The sequence below is a fragment of the Daktulosphaira vitifoliae genome, unplaced genomic scaffold (assembly GCF_025091365.1).
Source record: "Daktulosphaira vitifoliae isolate Bord-2020 unplaced genomic scaffold, ASM2509136v1 Scaffold_1, whole genome shotgun sequence".
Classification (NCBI taxonomy): Eukaryota; Metazoa; Arthropoda; class Insecta; order Hemiptera; family Phylloxeridae; genus Daktulosphaira; species Daktulosphaira vitifoliae.
The window spans coordinates 2,861,292-2,883,430 of record NW_026099572.1 but is presented as its reverse complement, the minus strand read 5'-3'; the positions used below and the strand labels follow the sequence as shown (position 1 = coordinate 2,883,430).

Here is a 22,139-nt window from a genome sequence, read left to right as displayed (position 1 = left end):
TACTATAAAGATTTTACTAGTTTCAAAAATTGTATGTAAATAATCGTTATTTAATTGTAGAATATATTTTATTTTTTTTCATAGAAACCATGTAAAAAACCGAATTTTATTAAACAGTTCTTTTTTTTTTTCTCAATTCATAATATAAGAGTAACCCAAAAATATATATAATGAAAAGTTTAACTTTCTTTTTCTAAAAAAATCCACCGACCAAAAATTTAAGAATTTTTTTAAAACAGTTAAATATCTGATACATAAATATTGTAGACAGCATAAATTATTTCATTATTTGTTGTCCACTGTTATTTAATTGCACCGATTTCTATTTCGTCATATTCAAAACTTGATGTACTAAACTTTTATAAACAAGCAAACTATTTTTGAATTAATGATTATACGTTTTGTTTAACAATTAACTATATTACAAATTTATATTGATATTCAAATTTTAGAAATAAACTTTTAATTAATAAAAACAATGTGTGATTTTATTAAGTTTTTTTTTTTACTTTCTTAGAATAATATTATGATCAATATAATTAACATTAGCAATAAGGACAGTCTTTTCATAATTTATACATTAAAAAAACTAATTTCAAGTGAAAATAATTATTCTGAGCATTATTTTCTTTTAAGATTACAAAATAGGTACTATAGATTTTAAATAGAAAAACAAAGTTTAATTAGTGAATTTTCGATAAAATAACATGTTCNAAAAAACAAAGTTTAATTATTGAATTTTCGATAAAATAACATGTTCAACTAGTCGAGTTTCCATAAAAAAAGACGAAAGAAAAGTATTTTAACACTTACTTTAACAAAACGGCTTGATCAATATCTCTGTAGACAAAATACATGATGATAAAATAGCTGACGAGAATAAGAAATGATTTTATTTTTTANGAAAAACAAAGTTTAATTAGTGAATTTTCGATAAAATAACATGTTCAACTAGTCGAGTTTCCATAAAAAAAGACGAAAGAAAAGTATTTTAACACTTAAAAACGGCTTGATCAATATCTCTGTAGACAAAATACATGATGATAAAATAGCTGACGAGAATAAGAAATGATTTTATTTTTTATCCTAAAATATTTAAATGTGTATAATCCCAATGAAGTATATTTGGCACAAAAACACAAACGAATCATTTTATATAAAACAGACAAGCATTAACGTCAATGTTGAGGGAAAACAAAAATACTCATTTACGTTCTCGTTAAATTTTACCAAACACAATAAAGTATTAAACACTGGCAAATGTTCCCATAATAAACACATTTCTTTATTATTTTGTTAGCACTGATAGTTAAAACTGTAAAATACATTTGTTCTTTATTTTCATGCTAATTTCAAATTATATTAATTAATTAAAATAATGTATTACCTATAACTTTCAAAGTATCGGCCCAAAAATTATTATCAAACAGTTTAGTTAGGTTGGGTGTGTTGTATTTAAATATGGAACAATCTTTTTGTTCTAAACTTATAGTTATAGTAGTTCAATAATAACGCAAAATGTAGTTAATAAAGATATAATCAATCAAAATAAAACATATAAAATGACCTATATTACAGGTAATTATTTAAATTAAATAATTTTCTAAATTACAATATAATTAAATATGTATGTTGCCATTTAAGTTAGCACTCTTATAAAGTATAAGATATATACCAAAAAAGTACTTAATAATTCATAAATGGAGAAGTATATAACTAAGCAAATTCAACAAAAATATTTTTATTCTGTATGTAATTGAGTGATCAATTGGAATCACTATGTATGTTCATATATATATATATATATATATATATATTAAAAATTCAGAAAACAAAATAATATTTGATCTTTTATGTTTTTCTTATTTTTAAAATGAAAATGATATCTACGCATTTTTTTTAGCCATTAATAAAGATGTTGTGCTTGTTGAATGAGTTTGAATGTCTAGACAATAATAACTTTTAAACCAGTATTTCAGAAGTTATTAACTATTTTAAGCAATCATTAAATATTTTTTTGGAATATTGAATTTATTTAGAGAATAAACGAGTGGTTTATGATAAACCAATCACACTGTTTTTGTCTATGTAAATATTCAAATAAATAAATAATAAAAAATGAATTTGATATCCTCAGAAGGTATAAGTGAAGTACTAAAAAATTAAATAATAAATAATAAATCAAGAAATATATGAAACTAAAAAATATCAAATATAATGTTTTTAATATAATTTACATTTAAAAAGAAATTGAGTGGTCAGCGTTAAAATACTTGTATATTTCACAATTTAACTATTTAGTACTTTTTCGGTTTATCTCTAAAATCTTACGAGGATATCAACATTATTTTTTTAAAAAGCAACATACATATCTAACTAGCTTATAAAATAGAAAATTATTTAATTTTGAAAATGACTGGTCGATATTAATATTTAGACCACTGTAATAAGAGTTAATAAGAATTATCAAAATATTGATCAGAGGTGAGGTGTAGTACTATTTTTACCAATAGACATTTCTTAAGAACACTTCTCCTTTTTTGCTCTAGATATAAAAATGTTAATAACTTTTAAAGATCTGGTCCAAGAACTGTTAATATTGGTTTTCCATAAAACACGTTTAAAAAAATATAGCCATACAAATTTGAGTTTTTTTATTAATTCTAAAAAAAGTTTTTATTCGCAACACAACAACAATGTATAAAAAAAATTTTTGTAACAATACACAATAAATAAAATTTTAACTCTCTAATAAAATAAAACTGGAATAAATTAATTTTGAAGTTAAGAAAATTTAGGCACAAAAAATTTTTAACGCAGTCATATTAAAACTGTTATTATTATTATTTTAGTGTAAAATAATAATATGATAATTAATACATTACATTGAATAAAAGTTAATATATTTCATAATATTTTATCTTATTTTTTAATTACAGTAATATTAAACTTATACAAAAAAAAAATATTAATTAACATCTTAATTTATTTAAACTATGTAATAGTAAAAATAAAACTAAAAAACGTATTTAGTTCACAAAAATACAGACAAGAATTCATAATGTACATTTTTAAGCCTAATTTAAGGTTGAATATCAAAATATGTAATGAATAACTATTGAATAATGTCATGGATAAAAAAAAGTTTTCAGACTATGATTTGCAGTCTTGACTTCATGAACACATATAATGAATAAAATGATTTTTTTTTTTGGGATTTTAATCATGCAATTGTGAACTTAATAAAAAAATGATTTACATTATTAATTGATTGAAAATTAATTAAATTGACTCCAATTTTTAAAATAATGATTAATTATATCAAAAAGTTAATATAAAATTTTAAAATGTCATAATCAAAAATAAAATTGTTCAATTAAAAATATATTCTATGATATTTATTAACTAATTAAGCAAATATTTTAAACTTCTTTAATATTACTGTTTTTATACAAAATTTTGTTATCTAACACAGCTTAATGAACTATTTATAAATAATTACTTAAAATACCCTTATATTTGTCCAACTACTTTTGTTAGTATAATTAATATATGTTTAACCAAAAATGCCGTTTATATAAAAGTGTTTAAAGGTTTCAAATTTAACTTTAAGACTTTTTCCAATAAAAGCTTATTTAATAATGATAAACATTTTTGTTTGAATTTAGTCGATCAAAATATTCTGATTTTACTTTTGGTAATTTTTTATTTTCTTGACCAACTGGTTTTCCTCTCATTTTTAAGTAATTTTGTCTGACAAATATGAGATTATTCAAATATATATTATGAATATGATATCAATTTCTTTGATTTTTGTCAGATTCCTTGTAGATAGATGTTGAATTTCCTAAAACGTACTTAAATTCTATTAGATATCAATAAAAAATTATATTCTTAAAGCATGATTTTATAAAAAAACTACAAAGATTCTAAAGCTATTTATGATTTCTTGTGTCGTTTTTATGGGACACTTTAATATTTTCCTCCTTGAAAAATAGTTCGAATTCCTTTCACACTAAGCTTTCCGAAAATATTATATATTTTTAATAATTTAATACATCAAGTATGATGTTATTTATAGAAAAAAAATAGAATATATACTTTATTTCTTCATCAATAATATAATATTATAAGGTATAAGAAATCAATGAAATTAATAAATCTTTAGACTGTTGTATCTTTGTTAACTTTTTCTACTTTTTTTATTATTACACAATATGTAATTTAAAACAGCATAGGAAATTATCTAACAAACCGAACTCTAATTTACATAACAGTAAAGTTAACAAAAATTTAATTGAATAATAAAATGTTAGAGGTGTTAAAATTTGAAAATCCCTTTAATTTCTTTAATGTATTTTCAGATGTATCCAATACTGACATTTTAGACTAATACCAGAGTCCATACAAAGAATTACCAATTGTATTTCAATATATACTAGCAAATTCAAGTACAAAATAGTATTCAAAACTGACAGGGTAATTGGATCAGATAACTGTTTCGGAACCCTAAAGACAAATTACTGAAAATTCTAACACTAGTTGTTATGTAATAATATACTTATACAGAAATTTCATATTGAACAAACAGGAAGAATATCTTTAACAAGAATAAAGGGATATTAGAAAAATCGTTGACTACCAAAACGTAAAGAAGTCTACAGTAGCTAAACATGCAAAAAATACCGAACACAAATTTCAATTTTCAAATTAAAATACAGAAATAGGAAGATCATTTTGATAAACGAATGTACAAAGAAACATTAGAAATAGAAAAATGTCTAGAAAACTACAACAGAAAAAACTGATGGAAAATCAGCAAATTATAGCTAAACATAACATACACTACGAAAAATTAGACCGTAAAACAAAATAAATAATATAACTTTGGAAAAAGACACAATTAACATAAATAAAAAGTATAGTAAAAAAAAAAAGGTAGATCATAATGTCAAGAATGTCAGAAAAATCAATATACGATATCTGTCAATATCAGATCAATCAGATCAATCAGATCTATCGATCAATATCTGTCGTAAGACAGATAAAACCAATAATAAAAAGTCAGTTGTTGTTAATAATAACATGGCAAAACAAAAACACCAACAAGTGATTGATAATGACGGTACTGATAATTGGTAAAAATAATAAAACAAGAAGTGTTCAAACTAAACCAACAGTACAGTTACAGACTCATATGCCTTACTATTCTCCAATAATGTACTCGGCAATAAAACCGAAACGTCAGGATTTAATTAAACACATAGATACATCTGAAAATACATTTAAAAATGCAGAAATCTATAAAAAGTTTTGACACATTCATATTCCTTTAATTTACTTTAAAGTAAATTTTATGATTTTGATTATTGTCAAAAAATTATATATGAAGAATATTCGAGTTCTTTTAATAATTTTTTCAATGTGCATAACATTTGTAAAGTCGTCCATTTTTGGGATTACTTGAGTCTGTGTTAAAGTGACATAAGCGTTCACGTGGAAACTCTTTAAGGTTCACCGTTCTATAATGGTTTTGTCTTTAAATGTTGGCACTTTAACGTGATTGTTTTGTCATCTCGTTAAATTACTTGTCTGCATTTGTGAGGTTTTTGAATATTGTTTTGGGGGAATGTCACAGTTCTAATACCTATCAACCAAATCAACACGACTCTAAAAAATGTATTCAATAAATATTTGATTTTATTTCAAATTCGATGAAATATTTGGATAATACTTTTTATGAAAGACATTCAATAGCACTAAGTAAAAAAATAATCATATCGATGGTCTTTTAAATATTTGCACTTTGAATTTGAATACGGTTTTCTTAGTACTTAAATGGTAATACAAGCAGATATATCAATTTTTTTTACAACAACTAAAGTTATAGTCAATTTTTAATTTTTGTCAAGAGTAATAAATATAACAATAATTATAAGAACTTAACGTCCTATCCGTAAAATTCAAGTAATTAACAAAAAAATAAAGATTATCAAAAATAATATTTTTTCTTTGGACCACCTTCCATCTATCAAAATGTTTCAAAATACACATCTGTATACTGGCTGTATAAAAATCATTATCAAATAATTATTTTACTAAAATAAAAAATAATATGAGTAAATTTCGAAGTTAATTTTTGTATAAACTAATATAGATTGATCATCTCAAAACAAATATATTTTGTTGAAATTTCAAGAATTTATAATAAAGGCCAAAGTGATTAATACAATTAAAAAATTTCAAATTCAAACTTATTTTTGAGGAAATATTAAAATAATGTTATTTTCTTAAAAATTACTCAATATAGTTTTGGTATTTCAACTTGACTCACTTTAAAATTTTGTAGGTATAAGTTAAAAATATTTACTATTTCATTCACATTGTACATAAACGCAAGCGATGGATAGACAAAATATAGAGCATTGACAACATAATCCATAATAATGAAAATAATATGTATCATATAACGTTCCTTAGAAAACAATCGATTTCTATGCTAAAACCATAATCTTAAAAATTCAACAAAAAAATTATTTTACTATTTTTGTTGTGATATATTAATATAAAACTATTATTTCAATATCAGACTGTTATTTAAAATTTTCATCCATACAATATCAAATATACTTCAGTTGTTCTATAGTTATGTAATTTTAACAAATTAAAATAAATCATTAACTTTTCCAACTTCACTTATAATCAACATTAAATCAAATTAACTCAAATAGTCATAAAATGAAAAAATTGTTGAAAGTTAGCAACTTAAATATCGCTAATTTATACTCGATGATACATTATTTTTTTCTATTTAACTTATAAAAACAATTTTTAGTAAAAGCTATACTTGAAGTAATATTTTTCTTATATTTAATACCAATTATCAAGGATCATATTAAGTGAAATACAATTCCATTTTGTAACAACTGTAAAAAAAATGTGAAGTTTTATATATTCTGTCTCCATTGAAATATCGTTAATTTATTTGAATTATTAGGCATATTATTTTCTATAAAATGAGTAAAATCATTAGGTATCAGAGAAAATGTATACAAATGATAATGTAATTAAATGCCACTTTTTATTTACTTTTCTTAAAATATTTCCATATTTTTTTCTCGGGTAAGGGATACATGAATAATAAACTGAAAATAATGTTATGATGTTATCTCTACCACCAAAATATCGATGCATGTTTCTTATTATTTAAAAAAAAATTATAACTTTTAGCTACAATGCAAAGATGATAAAGTATTAATTTTACTATGATGTTTTATTTTGAATGCATAAAATGCACAATTCTGAACTTTTTATTTGTTATTTAGCACACATTTTATCAATTTTCTTCGCATATTGAAATGCTTATTTATATGTTTTCAGTGCATGAACATACTAGACCTGCTAATTATTACCAAACAAATTACATTTTGATGACTAATATTACTGAAGCTGTAGATTAATGGAACATATAACTATTATCACTGTTAGAAATAATTGTTTTGAGATATTTCATGTTTTATAAAACAAAATATTACATTTATTCAAAATTGTTTAAATATTTTTTTAATATTCTTACAAAAAAATAATGTCAAATACCTCTTTTATTTGTTCATAGCATTATTTTAAAAACAATTTTATTGGTAAAGTCGACACTTTTACATTTTAAAAAAATTGTAAAGCGAAAAAACATTTGTAAAATTTTCAACTCAAATCAATAGATGAAAGGCAAACTCAATGAATGTACCAAATAGAATAGCATTTTTAAATCTGGATTTTATTTTAAAAGTAGTGCACAATACCAAAATCTAATATGACCCATCCTAAAATTTACTTTAAAAAAAATTTTATTCTAAAGAAAAAAAAGAGTGTCGCCATTTCATCAAAGTCGTTTACTAGCTTTTTTTATACAATCAAAAAAAAAAAATTAACAGAGATACTTATCATTTATAATTTTCAACTGGTTCTAAGAATATTTAAAGAAAAACTATGTTAAATCCGAATAAATATTGCGAACCAATTTTTCCAAAAATTCACTTTATTTGCCAACTCAAATAAAATTATAAGCGACTTAAGTTACAATTGATACAAGTAAATACAATTACACAGTTTCAAACTGCCTAAGCTGGTATAAAAGACTCAAAAGATAGAAGACTGAGAATAAATACAATTTTTATTAATAAATGTTTGAAAACTTAGAGTATTTTTCTTTTATTTCAAATTAGTTAGACGCAAACAAACCTACGTTAGGATTCGTAAAGGTAATGTCCAGATTTTTTTACATATCGAATAAAAAAAACGTTTTGACTTTTATTACATTGGGGCTGTTTTAAGTACGCCAAAATAAATAATTGCTTCTATTGCACGCAACGCAAATTTTTACTAGGTATATAATTTTTTTTATTTTGTAATAGAATACATATTTGGGTAGGCTTAAATGTAAAACAACTTGGAGTATGTCCACGTGGAATAACACTCCCTTGCGTGTATAACCTCTATAAACCTTAACATTATTATCTCTATACTTAATATCATGCCTTCCATGTGATTATAAATTGTAGGCAGTATGTATTAAAACAGGCCATAAAATGATCACGATAAACTACTTATAAATATAATATAAAGGGATCCCATAACGTGTCTATAAGAAATTCTTAAAACTAACGCAACCCTTAAAGGTTAGTGAACTAGACAATAGTCGCATCGTTCGTTTGCCCACTAAAGTGTAATGTGTTGAGGTTTTATTTTCTAAAATTACATACGCACAGTACGTTCTTGGAACGTCACGTGCTCGCTGCGAGATGTTTTCAGATTAAAAGAAAATTAAACAGACTCTGAAAAAATATACTTCCATTCGCACCATATGCAGCGACTATGCTCAAGTTTCTCATAAGAAGTTTCTAAACAATATTAAATACTTTTGTTTACTATCAGTTCATTGTTCAATATACATAGTATTTTATCTACCAACCCCGAAATTTAATTTCAATCATACAACAAATTCCGGAACTTTATTAACTTTTTAGCGACATCCTAACACTTGTCATTGCCATTTATATTAAGTAGAACTGCTGCATTATAAAAGAATTAAAGTGATTTACATACGTAGGTAAAGATAATCGGAGCTTATTTTACTTTCTACTTTAAAATATACTTCTACTAAATTATCGAATATTTCTATTTGAATTTATTTTAATTCACTCATTGACAAGAGAGTAGAACAGAGAATGAGTGTAGCAGAGATGAGAATGCTTAGGTGAATGAGTGGAGTGACTAGAGACTATAGGATAAGGAACGAGAATAAAAGAGGGAGTATAGGTGTAGCGTAAATTGTAGATAAGATAAAAGTAAATGGACTTGATGGTTTGGTCATGTTAGAGGAGAAGGGAATCGGAAGCTGTAAGAACAGTTATAGAAATGAATGTCGAAGAAATAAGAGATAGAGGAAGACTAAAAAAGAGATGGAGGGATGTAATTCAAAGCGATATGACGGCTAATGTGATCGTAGATCGTGTCAAGTGGAAGTTTAAGATAAGGGAGGGCGACCCCAAGTAGTCGGGATTAAGGCGAGGAAAAAGAAGATTTCTATTTGAATTAATTTCTATGAAAATTTTTCACTATAATATTTCGATTTTATTTTAAAAAAAAATTGTTATTTCAAAAAATTAATTTATGATCGTAGTTATGTGTCACAACTATACAGTTGTGCATTATAGTCGAAATGCATACGATAAACAATTTTTTTAGCAGTGGCGTGTCTATGGAAGGGGATGTGGGGATTATATATACCCCCAGAGCTATTTTGAAACATAATTTTGTTAATTGTATAAATAAAAAAAAGAAATTTAATTTTTAAATTTTTAATATACGTTTATATGTTGTAATATAACATATATTATGTTTATTTTGAATAGATATGACTGTTAAAATATTAATATATCCCCTGTAAAAAAATCCTAGATACGCTACTAGTTTTTAATGCACGGCAGAAGTTATTCACATGGGTTACAATTAAATTACAAATAGTCGTCAAAGAATCATGTTTTCAACATTAATAAAACGCTTTATTGAGCTTTTTACTATTTTTTTTAGAATTAGAAAAATTTGTTCAAAGGAACAAGAAATTGAACGGATCTTTTATAAGAGGAATTTTAAAAACACTATTTTTTTTTACTTTAAGTTGATGTTATCTTAAAAAAATTAATAACTCTCAATTTCTAAAAACTATTCAGTAGCCATTTTAATCATGAAATATTAAATAAAAGTTATTAACACTTTGGAGAGTTTGTAGGATTATTTTATTAATAATTCCAAAATAAAAATAAAAATCGGATAATTTAATAAAAAAATATCTCAAATACTCACAGACACAAAAAAAAAACATCATAATAAAATTAATATTTTCTCAGCTTTGCGGACTTTATTTTGTTTTCATAGTGAAAATAGATGTCAAAGTTAATAAAGAAAAATACGATTTTTGTAAAAAAATTATATTGATTTGTTCATTAAAAAAAAAACCCCAGTGCAGTTGGGACGTGGTATAGTTGGGTCCAGTATACATGATATCTGACAGTGATTAAAATCACTATCATAAAAAATCGATACAAATCTGTAGATAGTGTTTAATTTTAAATAATTGGTGGATTATTCCAAAAGCTATATTATGTCCTATTTCCTCATTTATATCCTTATTACAAGTTTTATGATTTATAAGTGTAATACATGAATATATGAGAAATGGTTTTATTTAAAAAAAAAGTATATCGAATGAAAGAGATATTTAATTGTACTGATCTAAAAAAATTATAATGATCCATATATTTTTCAAGAAGTTATAGCATTATAAAATTAAATATATAAAAAATAATTTTTTTTACCAAAATCGTATTTTTTTATTAACTTTAATATCCATTTTCACTATGAAAACAAAATAAATTCCGAATTTTTTTTTCCTATAATAAAGTATATAACATTAGCTTTAATTTAAGATATATATAAAAGTGACTTTCCGGAACACTTTCAAAAGTTAAGTTGAAAAAGTTAATTTTTTGTGAAAATGTTATCATCTTAAATCCCCCCTGTGGGCAAGTAAAAGGTCAGATTTATAAAAAAAATATACCAAATGAAAGGTAAAGACATCATGTATCTATAAAAAAAATCAGTTGGGTGAGAGATGAGAAAAGTGGTAACCTTCTTAGTATCGCATAGAAGCTAAAAATTGTTTGAAAACAATTATATTTGACTCCATTTTTAATTTTATCATTCAATAGTATATAATATAATTGTAAAATCAGTTTATTTCTTATGTCTTACAAAATTTTAAATTAATAATTTGTTATATTAACACAATAATTAATAATATAATAGTTAGGCGTGATCAAAGTTTCACTCGTTCAGCAATAAATTGATTATATTTTCCAATTATGTATTCCTATTTAAGCTATTAGTATATTTATTATACAAGCAAACATAGTAAGTTTTACTTATTAATTTACTGCAATAGATGTAATATTTTTATTAGTAGTATTCATGGAGTCTGTCTGTTGCACAAAATTTTAACTCAATCTGTACTGTAATAAATAAAATAATACAGGAATTTGCATGGTTGAATCGATAATAATATCCTTGTCAATTTAATGAATTTTTTTCATCACATTTTTAAAATTTAGTGTTTTATTATAATTTTAATTATTAAATTACTTTAATTACATATTTCTGGAGATCTTTTTTTGAATAACCGCTATGTTGCATTGTATCTGTGATGAATGTTATCTTATACTGATTTATTCAAGGATATTTAGACCAATAAAATTTTTCATGAAAATTAATGAAAACTATGACTGAATTTTTCCTAAAAACAACAATTTTTTTTGTATTAATCTTTTATTCGAAGAATGCCTCAATTATTATACTTTAAAACATTTATCAAAAAACAAATAAATTTGAAAGTAGAATCATGCTCAAATATTGTATTTGTTATTATAATGGGTATTTTTAAGAGTCATATCCATTAAGAAGGTTGCAAGTTCCGCGCCACGTTTAACATATCCGACTGCTCACGCGTAGCAAAATTGCATACCCGGTGCGCCGTGGTCGGTATATTTTAATAAATGGTTATAGAAAAACATTAACTCGTAGCGATCAGACAATTTTTTTAAACAAAACCGACAACATGTAAAATTTGTATTTATATTGGCAGTCAATTAGCGTTAGAAAAGTTAATAAATTAGTAGAAGTTTTGTAATTGGCGTTGGCGTGAGTGAAATTTTTTTTTTGGGTCACCGTCTTCGACAATTTGAGGATCGATAATGCGCCAAGTTAAAATTCAGAGGGTCACACGAGTACGCTTGCGCCGGATAAAGTCTCTCAAATTACTGGAAATGAATTTTGCAGCAGCAACGACGTTAAACCCAGCAGAGGGAAATTCGCGATACGCAGGCATATTATTCGTTTACAAAGACTATAAAACGACAGCTACGGAAATAAAATAGCTCTTTTGATTTCCACGAACCCTAATGTTCACAAACAAACTTACCCTGGGCTTGATTCATCGTCAAGAAAACGAAAATTACTTAGAATATTCCCTGCGGTCTGTTTTTGAAAGGCACTCAAATGTTACACTTCTACGAAATTTTAACTGGTAAACATTGCAGCTTCAGTTCGCATTGCTGTTATATTTCTTTTTTTATGTCCTGAAATACTTTCGATAGACTATAGACTTCGCCCAATTTCTTAAACAATAGCTTTTTATATTATATAAAATCAAAATCGTAAAAAAATTGAGAAATAAAATAGTAGAAAAAAGGTATAATATTAATCGAAATTACAACACTCAAAGTAATACAAATTAAAATTAATTTAAAAGTCAATACACAAAGTTCAATTAAATTTGTATAAATAGCATGAATTTGACTATGATTGAAACAAAGCGTTTTTTTTATCTTGTTCACTGAACACAAAATAGCAACCAAAAAAATGACTTAACTTTTTTTAAACAAAGAAAACACAAAAAATTTTATTTCAGTAATAAATATTCAATGCATAATAAAGTTCTTCCGCAATATATAATTTTAATTTATTATCAAAGTTCTATTAGAATTATTGTATATTGAAAAGAATTTTAAATACATCCCATTGTTGACATTATTCATTGGAATCAACGAAAGATAGAGAGAAAATATATAATTCAAGATACACTATAGAATATGTTAAAGAGCTATAAATATAAACAAATCATTTCAATTCTCATTAAAAGATTACCCTAAATTTCGGTCAAAACATGGAAAAAATTATTAAAATATATGTGTTTTGATATGTATATATTTTTTTAATATAAGAAATATTCTACTTAAAAATAAAGAGCCTCATAAATAAATATTCTTCACTTTAGTATTGTGTAATGATTTCAAGGCCGGAAATAGAAATTATTTCGCCCGAAGAAACATTGTCATCTCCCTTTTAATCTCAACTCCTAACACTGCTAAATGTCAATGCTGAATATTAAAGATTATTAGATCTACAAATCTTAATTATTTTACAAAATGATTAAATAAAATTTGAAATAATTGAATAAAAGAGCTCCACTGAAATGTTTTCTCTTGTACTCTTTATTACAACAATAATTGAATAGTATCTTCTTATTCCTCGACTTTATCCCAACTGTTTGGGGTCTTATCCTAAACTTCCACTCGACACGATACAATAATTAAAAAGTATATTATGCTTTATTTTTCAAAATAATCAGGCATTTTGTATTGTCTATTCATTTACTTATGAATTAATCACGATTTTAAATTTTTAATTTTTTACAACATTCTACGAAATAAAACTCTTATGCTCTTTCAACAAACGACTTTTGTAAACGCGAAAGGCTATTATAATACTACATTTGTTGTTCACTCAATTTAAAAGGTATAAAACTATAAAAAAAAAACAATTTTTTTTGTCCAGCCAATATGGTTGTATCCTGTCGCTTATATGTCTATAATTGAAACCCTTCAGAAGCTTGGTCGACATGGGTGGCCGACAGAGACAGATCGATACGGGCGCGTTAAGCGTATACCTACTATACTACTGCCGTTGCTGTTGCTTGCCCACCGCTGTGCACCTCTGTCGTATGCCACACATATTATACCTCTACACTGCGCCAACAAACCCCCAAAGTAGACCGCGCTCCTCTTTGTCAGTGACGAAGGTCGACGAACCAGACGTCCCGTATCGATCTCTACCTCTCTGACTGCCTTACGCCCTCTCCTTGTGGCCACTGCCGACGACTTGACCTGCCCAACACGCACACACGCTTTTGCACATGACAAACCCCCGATCACTTCACCACCACCACACGCCACCCCGTTAAAAATCGACTGTTTCGCTACACTTCGTTTCAGTACACAATATCACCACCCCGTTATTCGCCTGTCCTTCCACCCTCTGTTTGCAAAGTTTGACGATTGGGCGGACTTGTATTTTTGCGAATGCAACCCGACAACGACAGGGTGCGTAATATCTGAAGGGTGAACCTGGATTTCGGGTGTATAATGCGATGTTGAGGGGCGGACGAGGGTAACGGTCTAGACAGTGTCGTTGAACTCTTATTTATCGGTATACAACCCCAACACCACCTTCACCATTTTCATCAACTGCCTTTTCTTAAATGATGTCTACCTTGAAATTCTAAAATAAACAAATACGCATTCCTATTTACTATTGTACCTAATTATCGATCGAGGTAAACTATTGTCTGTATTGCATTATTTGACATAAGAGCCAAGGAATTTATGTTTTTAAAGCAATGTGTACATTTGTCAACAGTCCTACCTCAACGTTGGATTATTTGGATTAAGTGTTTATAATTAACGAAAGTCCAGAACGATTCAAAGAATGTTTGTATTTTTTATTGTTCTGAAGTGTTGTAGCATACAAATATTCTTTTTTTATTTACAACAGCTACTCGAGCGAAATTTATACCAAATTAAACACAATTTTCAGCTGATTGTAAACTGAGCATTAAATGTTATGATTGATTCTTAGAAAATTGACTATTACAAATATATTCTAAGACGTTTTTCACGTTTTATATATTCACATTAGGCTAATGTTCACATTTTTACATTAATTTTCATTATAATTTTACTAAATATCAATTATAATAATATCATTTCAAGGTATTTTACTTTATCATTTGTTAAATTAAAAGACGATTCAAGACATAAAATTATTAAATCGATTTATTTTTTTTCAATACACTCAAACTTGTCTGCTAAAACTATGTCGTGGTAATTTTTTTAATCGTAACATTGTAAATTTTTCATTACAGCCAAAGTAATAAATATAGATTTCATAATTTATTATTAAATAATTATGAAAACTGCCAACAATATTATTTATTTATAAATTGTTTGGCGGGTATAAAAATTCTAAATTCCACAAATAAAATTTCAATTAATGTATTTAGACGATAAAAGTTTATTTTGCAAACTAATGTATTTAGGCAACTTGTAAGCGAGTAAGAACCGAAAGTTAAAACCTTTACCTAACGTTTAAAATATTGTCGTAGGTCAAGTCATTGCACCTATTCACTAGCATAAGATAAAAATCTATTTCATAAATAGTGAAAAATAATTGTTTCCTATATGAAGTATAAAAATGTTTACAAAATAATACAATAAAATGATGCAACAGAAACATATCCATAACTATGTCCCATTATTTAATTTTCATTAACTGACACAAGTGAAATAAATTAATACCTAATGTTGTAAATTTAAGCTATTGGTTCAATGAATACTCGCTTTAACTAAAATTATACTTTATAACATTTAATTTTTAATATGTAAAATATTATGTAATATATGTTTTTGATCAATTTTAAATATCTTTTTATAATAAAATTATAAAAATAGCAATATAAAATGCACAATCATTATTTTTTAGATTTTTATATTTAATGCGAATTTATTCAATTTTTGAAAAGATTACTCTAAAAATTATAGAAATTAATCAGTAGTTATTTTGGGAGACATGGAATGATGAGGAGTTAAGAAAAAACTAATACTGTCGTTCATTCATATAGACACCTAAATTTATTTCTTTACTAACCAAGTGATTTTTAGAAAATATACAAAATATTTTTTCTAATATATTTTTTGTGATTATATACATTGATTGTATTAATAAATCATACATAAAAATTACTTTGTAATTATATTACTTTTACTTGGTATATCATAAACTTTCAAACAAGTATTTGTAGATACACTATGCTTAAAAAATATTTTCACATAACAATTACAGTAGATAAATATCGAGTATATTTCGGTCAATTAATATTATATCCAGTCTCAATACTGAAAAAATAATTTAGTTTGGTACTATTACCAATAGTAAATTAAGAATTATAAGCCTACTATTTTATATTATGTATGTAGCACTTAATTTTTGTCATGCGCAGATATTTTTATCCTTAGAATCTGGAATACTTGCTCTATACATTTCATGAATGTAAATTTATCAAAAAAGAGATATAATTTTAGTTTTAAAATGTAAAAAATTATTTAAAATTAGTCACTGACAAAACTTTAAACCAGAGGCGGACTTTGCCCAAAAGACACAAAAATAGTGACGGTCCTATTCCTATTCACTCAAAAAAAACTTTTGCAATGCTCAAAAAAAAAAAATAATAATAATAATAATATTCTACAAAAATTTTTTAACACCTTGTAATTATAACTTACTGTTATAATTAAAAATCTCTTTTTATTTTTTTAAATATGAAAATTCGTACATACATACAATTTTATAATAAATATTATATATTTATAATCAGCGTAAGCGTTATAATTACCCCAATAATAGTGAGTCGGGAATAAATGGAGTTATTAGGTAATTTTGTGGTATTTTTATAATATACAGAGTAATTTTTTTATCATAACACACTCAATTACTAACAGAATAAATATAATTTAAACATTTTTTTTTTTTGGTTATCTTTAGTTACACATTTTTCTTGAACTATTAACTATGTTATACATTTTAAGTTCATCCCTTATGCCTTGTAAGGGTGTTAACTATGTTTTTTTTAAATGGGAACACATATTTTGAATTTAATAAAATATTAGAATTTTTATTATAACTTTATTTGTTTATTAGATATAAACATTTAAATTTTCAAACTTTTTAGTTAATATACATGTATAATTCACAAAGAATAAAAATACAAGTAGCCAATTGGTTTTTATGACATTTCTGTCACAGACACGGATTGTTTATTATCAATTATGACTATCAATAGATATACTTTTTATATTATCAGTTAGTGTATTTATATACTCACAACAATGTACCCTACTATCATTGATAATAACAATACTGTGTACCTGCGAATATTGATGTCATAAAAAACCAATTCTCGAGATGTGTCCCCACTCATGTCCCAAAATGCATCAATCAATTGGTCGCGGTAATAAAGAAAAATATCACAACAATTTTTTTAAGTATACGACATATAATATGCTTTCTCATTGGTGTACTTTAAAAAAAAATTCAATGATAAACATAACATAGGAATGGTTTAAATGAAAATTTTAATTATTATTTCTTAATGTATCGTTAAGTAAATTCGGTCCAGTAGTAATAGCGAATACTCATATGGACACAATAGAAATGCGACAGAGAAAAACCAATCAGCTATGCATTAAAACAAAACTAATTTAATAATTTAAACCTTTAACAATTTTAGTTGGTTAGAATAAAATTATTAACAAGCCTATAAATGAGAATGTCTCACTCTCCCACCTAGAGTTTTAAGAAAAGTTAATTTAGCATCCCCAAAAGTATTTTATATTCGCTTCTTTAAATATGTCTCCATTATTTTACCTTATCTTTTTTTATTACATGTTTTTTGTATATTAAAACAGTATTGCTATTATTGTAACTATATATAAATGATCATTACATAGTATTTTTTGCACTGTTGAAAGGATATTTATCTCTTGATTAATAAGTGGTTAGATAGTTTTAGATCCATCTGTTAACCCTTATAAGTGTACCAATTTAATTTTTTTAATATACATACATATTTAACTAGCTTATAAAATAGAAATTGATCCGTTATTCCAGAGAATATGGAATTTTTTACCTAGGTACATGAAGTAGCAAGGCATAGAAATACATAATGATATGAATAACATAACCTGCAACTTGCCTCCAGTCTACATATTAAAGTTATTAATAACCTTAAAATACTGGTTTAACATTTTTTATAGACCAATCATTTTCCTATTTAGATCATTTTCTATTGAATAAGCTTATTCTAAAAAAAATAAGAAAATGCAATTTCTTTAATTATAAAATAAAACTCTAGTACTCAGTCAAAAACAATATTTTATTTTTTGTTTATAAATTAAAAAAGTTACTAGTTTTTAATATATAACAAAAACATAATCTTATAGTTTATTTCACGTAAAATTCCATGGTTATAATAGATATTTGTTAGCAATAACATTCTTATTTATATATATATAATTGAGTATTCAATGATAAAATTTTATAAATAATAGAACATGTTTAATATTGTTTTGGTCACCATTTTTAGTAAATTATTCTTCATAGTTTTTATCTTTAATATTATGAAAATTATGTGGCAGTTTTTAAAAATTCCTTTTCACACTTTTGACCAGCAACAAATACAATAAATACTGGCATCCCATTATCAATTGGACATCTAAAAATTGATCAAATAAAATATATTTTTTTTATGTTAAAATTTATTACCAAATATAACAATATATGTACACAATTTATTAATATAATATTCAACAAATATATTGTTATATATTGAATTACCAATATATAACTTTGTTTTTAAACAATGTAAGTTTTACCATTATCGTAAAAATTTTTTATCATTATATAACTCATTCAAGGACATAAAATACAGTGACATAGCCAAATACTACCACAGGGGCTATGCCTCTCAATTGTTAACAATAATTATCTCTAAGAAGAAGAAAAATAAATTTTTAAACATTGATTTTTGTAATTTTTTTTTTTTTTTTGCTATGCCCACCCTCCATTAAGTTATCTTGGCTATACTATTGATTAAATATATATTAAATAAAAAAATTAAATATTTTTTATAATAATATACAGTTAATATTATAAAAAATGCAATAATTCATATTTTTTTAAAGACGCATACCTTAAAGAAGTTAAAGCTTCGGATAAAGTACAATTATGTACATCAATTTTAACAACACTTGTCTTATTATATTTATTTATAACTTCAAAATAAATATTCACTGAATCAGCATTATATTTTCCATCTACATCCCACTCCGGTCGTTCAGAAAAAATTTCTAACAAGTGATTATAAAATCTAAAAACAATAAAGTTATGAATATTTTTTTCAATGATATAATACTAAGTATAATTAAACATTTAAATATTTTCATTATTAATTAATAATTTTAATAATAAATTAGCTAACTGGAAATAGTTTTGTATTTAATATTACTATTTCTAACTTAAAAATCTTAATTTATTTAATCTAGTGCAATTTATTACTAACAATGAATCTTCATGGAATTCTTGTACAATATCAGATGTTTGATATTCAGGATACAGAAATGTTACAGGCCATACAAGACGATTATCAATTAAATGTACTTTTTGTACTAAACCAGGAACTTTCGGATCCAAAACTGATAAGTCTTTAATTGAACTACCTAAAAGATACAATTAAAATATTATTATTAACAATTAACACTGGTTTAGGAAAAATTCTGATGTCTACAATGTTTGGTGAATCCTAAGTTGAATTTTGTTGCAGATTCCCTAAATCTGGCTTCATATTTTTTCCAGATGATTGTAAAATATCTTAAAACTAACAACCACTAAAATACTCATATATAAAGTCCCCTAAAAGTAAATTGCCACATTATTATCTATATGGACATATTTACTAAGTAAATAAATAATAATGATAAATTATAAAATAAAAATTATATTTAGTTAGTAATTTAATTACTAAGCAAATTAATTTTAAAAACTTAGTGTTTATCAGCCACCAGTCATAGACAGGTTTTGTAATATTGTAAATACGTAAGAATGTTATAAGTAATAATACAAATTATTTTATTTTAAACTATAATTTAGTTTGAAATAAATATCTTTATTTCAAAATACTACTTTCATATGTATAATATATTATTATAATTACAAATCAAATAGACAATTTTCATAATTATGTAATGAATGTTTTATAACTGTAATATTATACTATAAGTATTACCAAATACAAAGAGCTTTATTATAAATAAAGTGTTTTAATTTTAAAATATTAGTTACATAAAATTGTTTAGGAGATTTTAAATATGAATAATATGGAATTAATATAAACTTTAGGGGTCTTTGCATAATTGTAATTTAGTGGCATTTAAATTTTATTCCAATTAGTTAGTTTGGACATAATTAAACTAAAATAATTACAAATTAAACAAGTAATACAAATGAAAAATAATTAATTTTTTTGTATAAAACTCATTAGATATGATTTAATGATGTTTAAAAAATTTAGTGAGATTTTGAACTGCTACATCAAATTAATCTTATTTTCGAGTCTTTTAAATGAAAGTTAGATGGTCATTTTCAAGATAAAATTTTTCACTTTTACTCTCAATTATTTTAAATTCTCAAATCCTCATCTTATATAATAAATGATCTCTCATTAACTCAATCTATTTTTCTTTTTTTGTGTGTACCTCTTCTTCTTTTTTCTTACACATATGAATTCTTTACTAATTTACTGCCTCAGTTTTTTCTCTTCTTACACATGATCTAGAATCAATTTATTTTAACAAGTAATTAAATTTTATTCAAAAACACTACATGCATTTATGTAGGAGTTAAAACCAATTTTTTTCACTCTTTTACCTAATTTTTATTTTATAAGCTGAAAAATTAGAAGGACTCCAAATTTGTATAATCATTATTTAAAATATTTTTATTAAATTTTAGCAATTTACTTTATTATATATTTATCTAAAATTATTTTTAAGAAAATTCTTTAAGTAATTACTTTTTCCTCCAAATATCACTAAATTTCTCTTATTAAGTTCATCTAATAGATTTTGTTTTTCAGTATCTTGCTGTTTTTGAATTTTCATTAGTTTTCTTAAATCTTTTTCCATAATTTTCTATGAATACAGTGCATTAATAAAATTATTATATACCAATTTTAAGAAATTTGTTTATAAAAATAGTTAACAAGTATAATTGATTCCTAATTTAATAATTATATTTATAAAAAAAAATATTTACCTTAGATTTTAGTGCTTCTTTTTTAATATTAATCACAGTTATATCATCAGGTACTTGTTTAAGATATTTATCACAATACTCCATACATTCGTCATATTTCTTTAAATAAAGACAACAATTAATTGCTCTCATGATTGTCTTTTCATAATCTGGTTTTAATAATAAAGCTTCTTGTGCTGCTTTTAGACTTGATCTGTAAAGAAGGTACATATTAATTATATACAGAGTGATTTTTTTATCATAACCCACTCAATTACTTACAGAATAATAATAATTAAAAAATTTTTTAGCTTCGATGCGAAGCTGAGAAGGTATTGGTTTTACTAAGATGTGTTTTTTTTTTATTTTTATTTTTTTTTTTGTGTCTGTTACCACTTTTTCTCAGCTCTCACCGAACGGATTTCTTTCAACGATACGTCAAAAGATCACAAAGCGTATCTAGTCGAAGACATTATCCTTCAAAATTGAAAAAATTTCCCTCGTTCCCTATAAATGGGGGAAACCTTCAAAAAAATTACAAATTTAAAAATCGCTAATTTTTTCAATTTTTTTTACTAAAAACTGCCGTAACTTTTTCAAAAATGAACATATCAATAAAAATTTTTTTTTTATAGATGCTTGATGTCTTTACTTATCATTTGGTATATATATTTTTTGTAAATTTGACCTTTTTTCTGCCCACAAGGGGGAATTTAAAATGACAACTTTTTCACAAAAAATTAACTTTTTCAACTTAACTTTTGAAAATGTTCCGGAAGGTCTGACACTTTTATATATATCTTAAATTAAAGCTAATGTAATGTACTTTAATTTGAAAAAAAAAA

The 22,139-nt window shown here is 24.4% G+C and overlaps 1 protein-coding gene across 1 annotated transcript in view; it reads right to left on the bottom strand.

Annotated features, from left to right (window-relative positions):
* Window positions 1-18,358: 18,358 nt before the first annotated feature.
* LOC126896060 (DNA polymerase interacting tetratricopeptide repeat-containing, protein of 47 kDa-like) overlaps window positions 18,359-22,139 on the bottom strand; it is a 6,557-nt gene continuing 2,776 nt past the window's right edge. The window contains exons 4-8 of the mRNA XM_050668502.1: window positions 21,316-21,508; window positions 21,074-21,191; window positions 19,565-19,721; window positions 19,196-19,372; window positions 18,359-18,718 (exon numbers count right to left, since the gene is read on the bottom strand). Coding sequence (XP_050524459.1) covers window positions 18,631-18,718; window positions 19,196-19,372; window positions 19,565-19,721; window positions 21,074-21,191; window positions 21,316-21,508 — 733 coding nt within the window. The 3' untranslated portion in view covers window positions 18,359-18,630. The remainder of the gene's footprint in view (window positions 18,719-19,195; window positions 19,373-19,564; window positions 19,722-21,073; window positions 21,192-21,315; window positions 21,509-22,139) is intronic.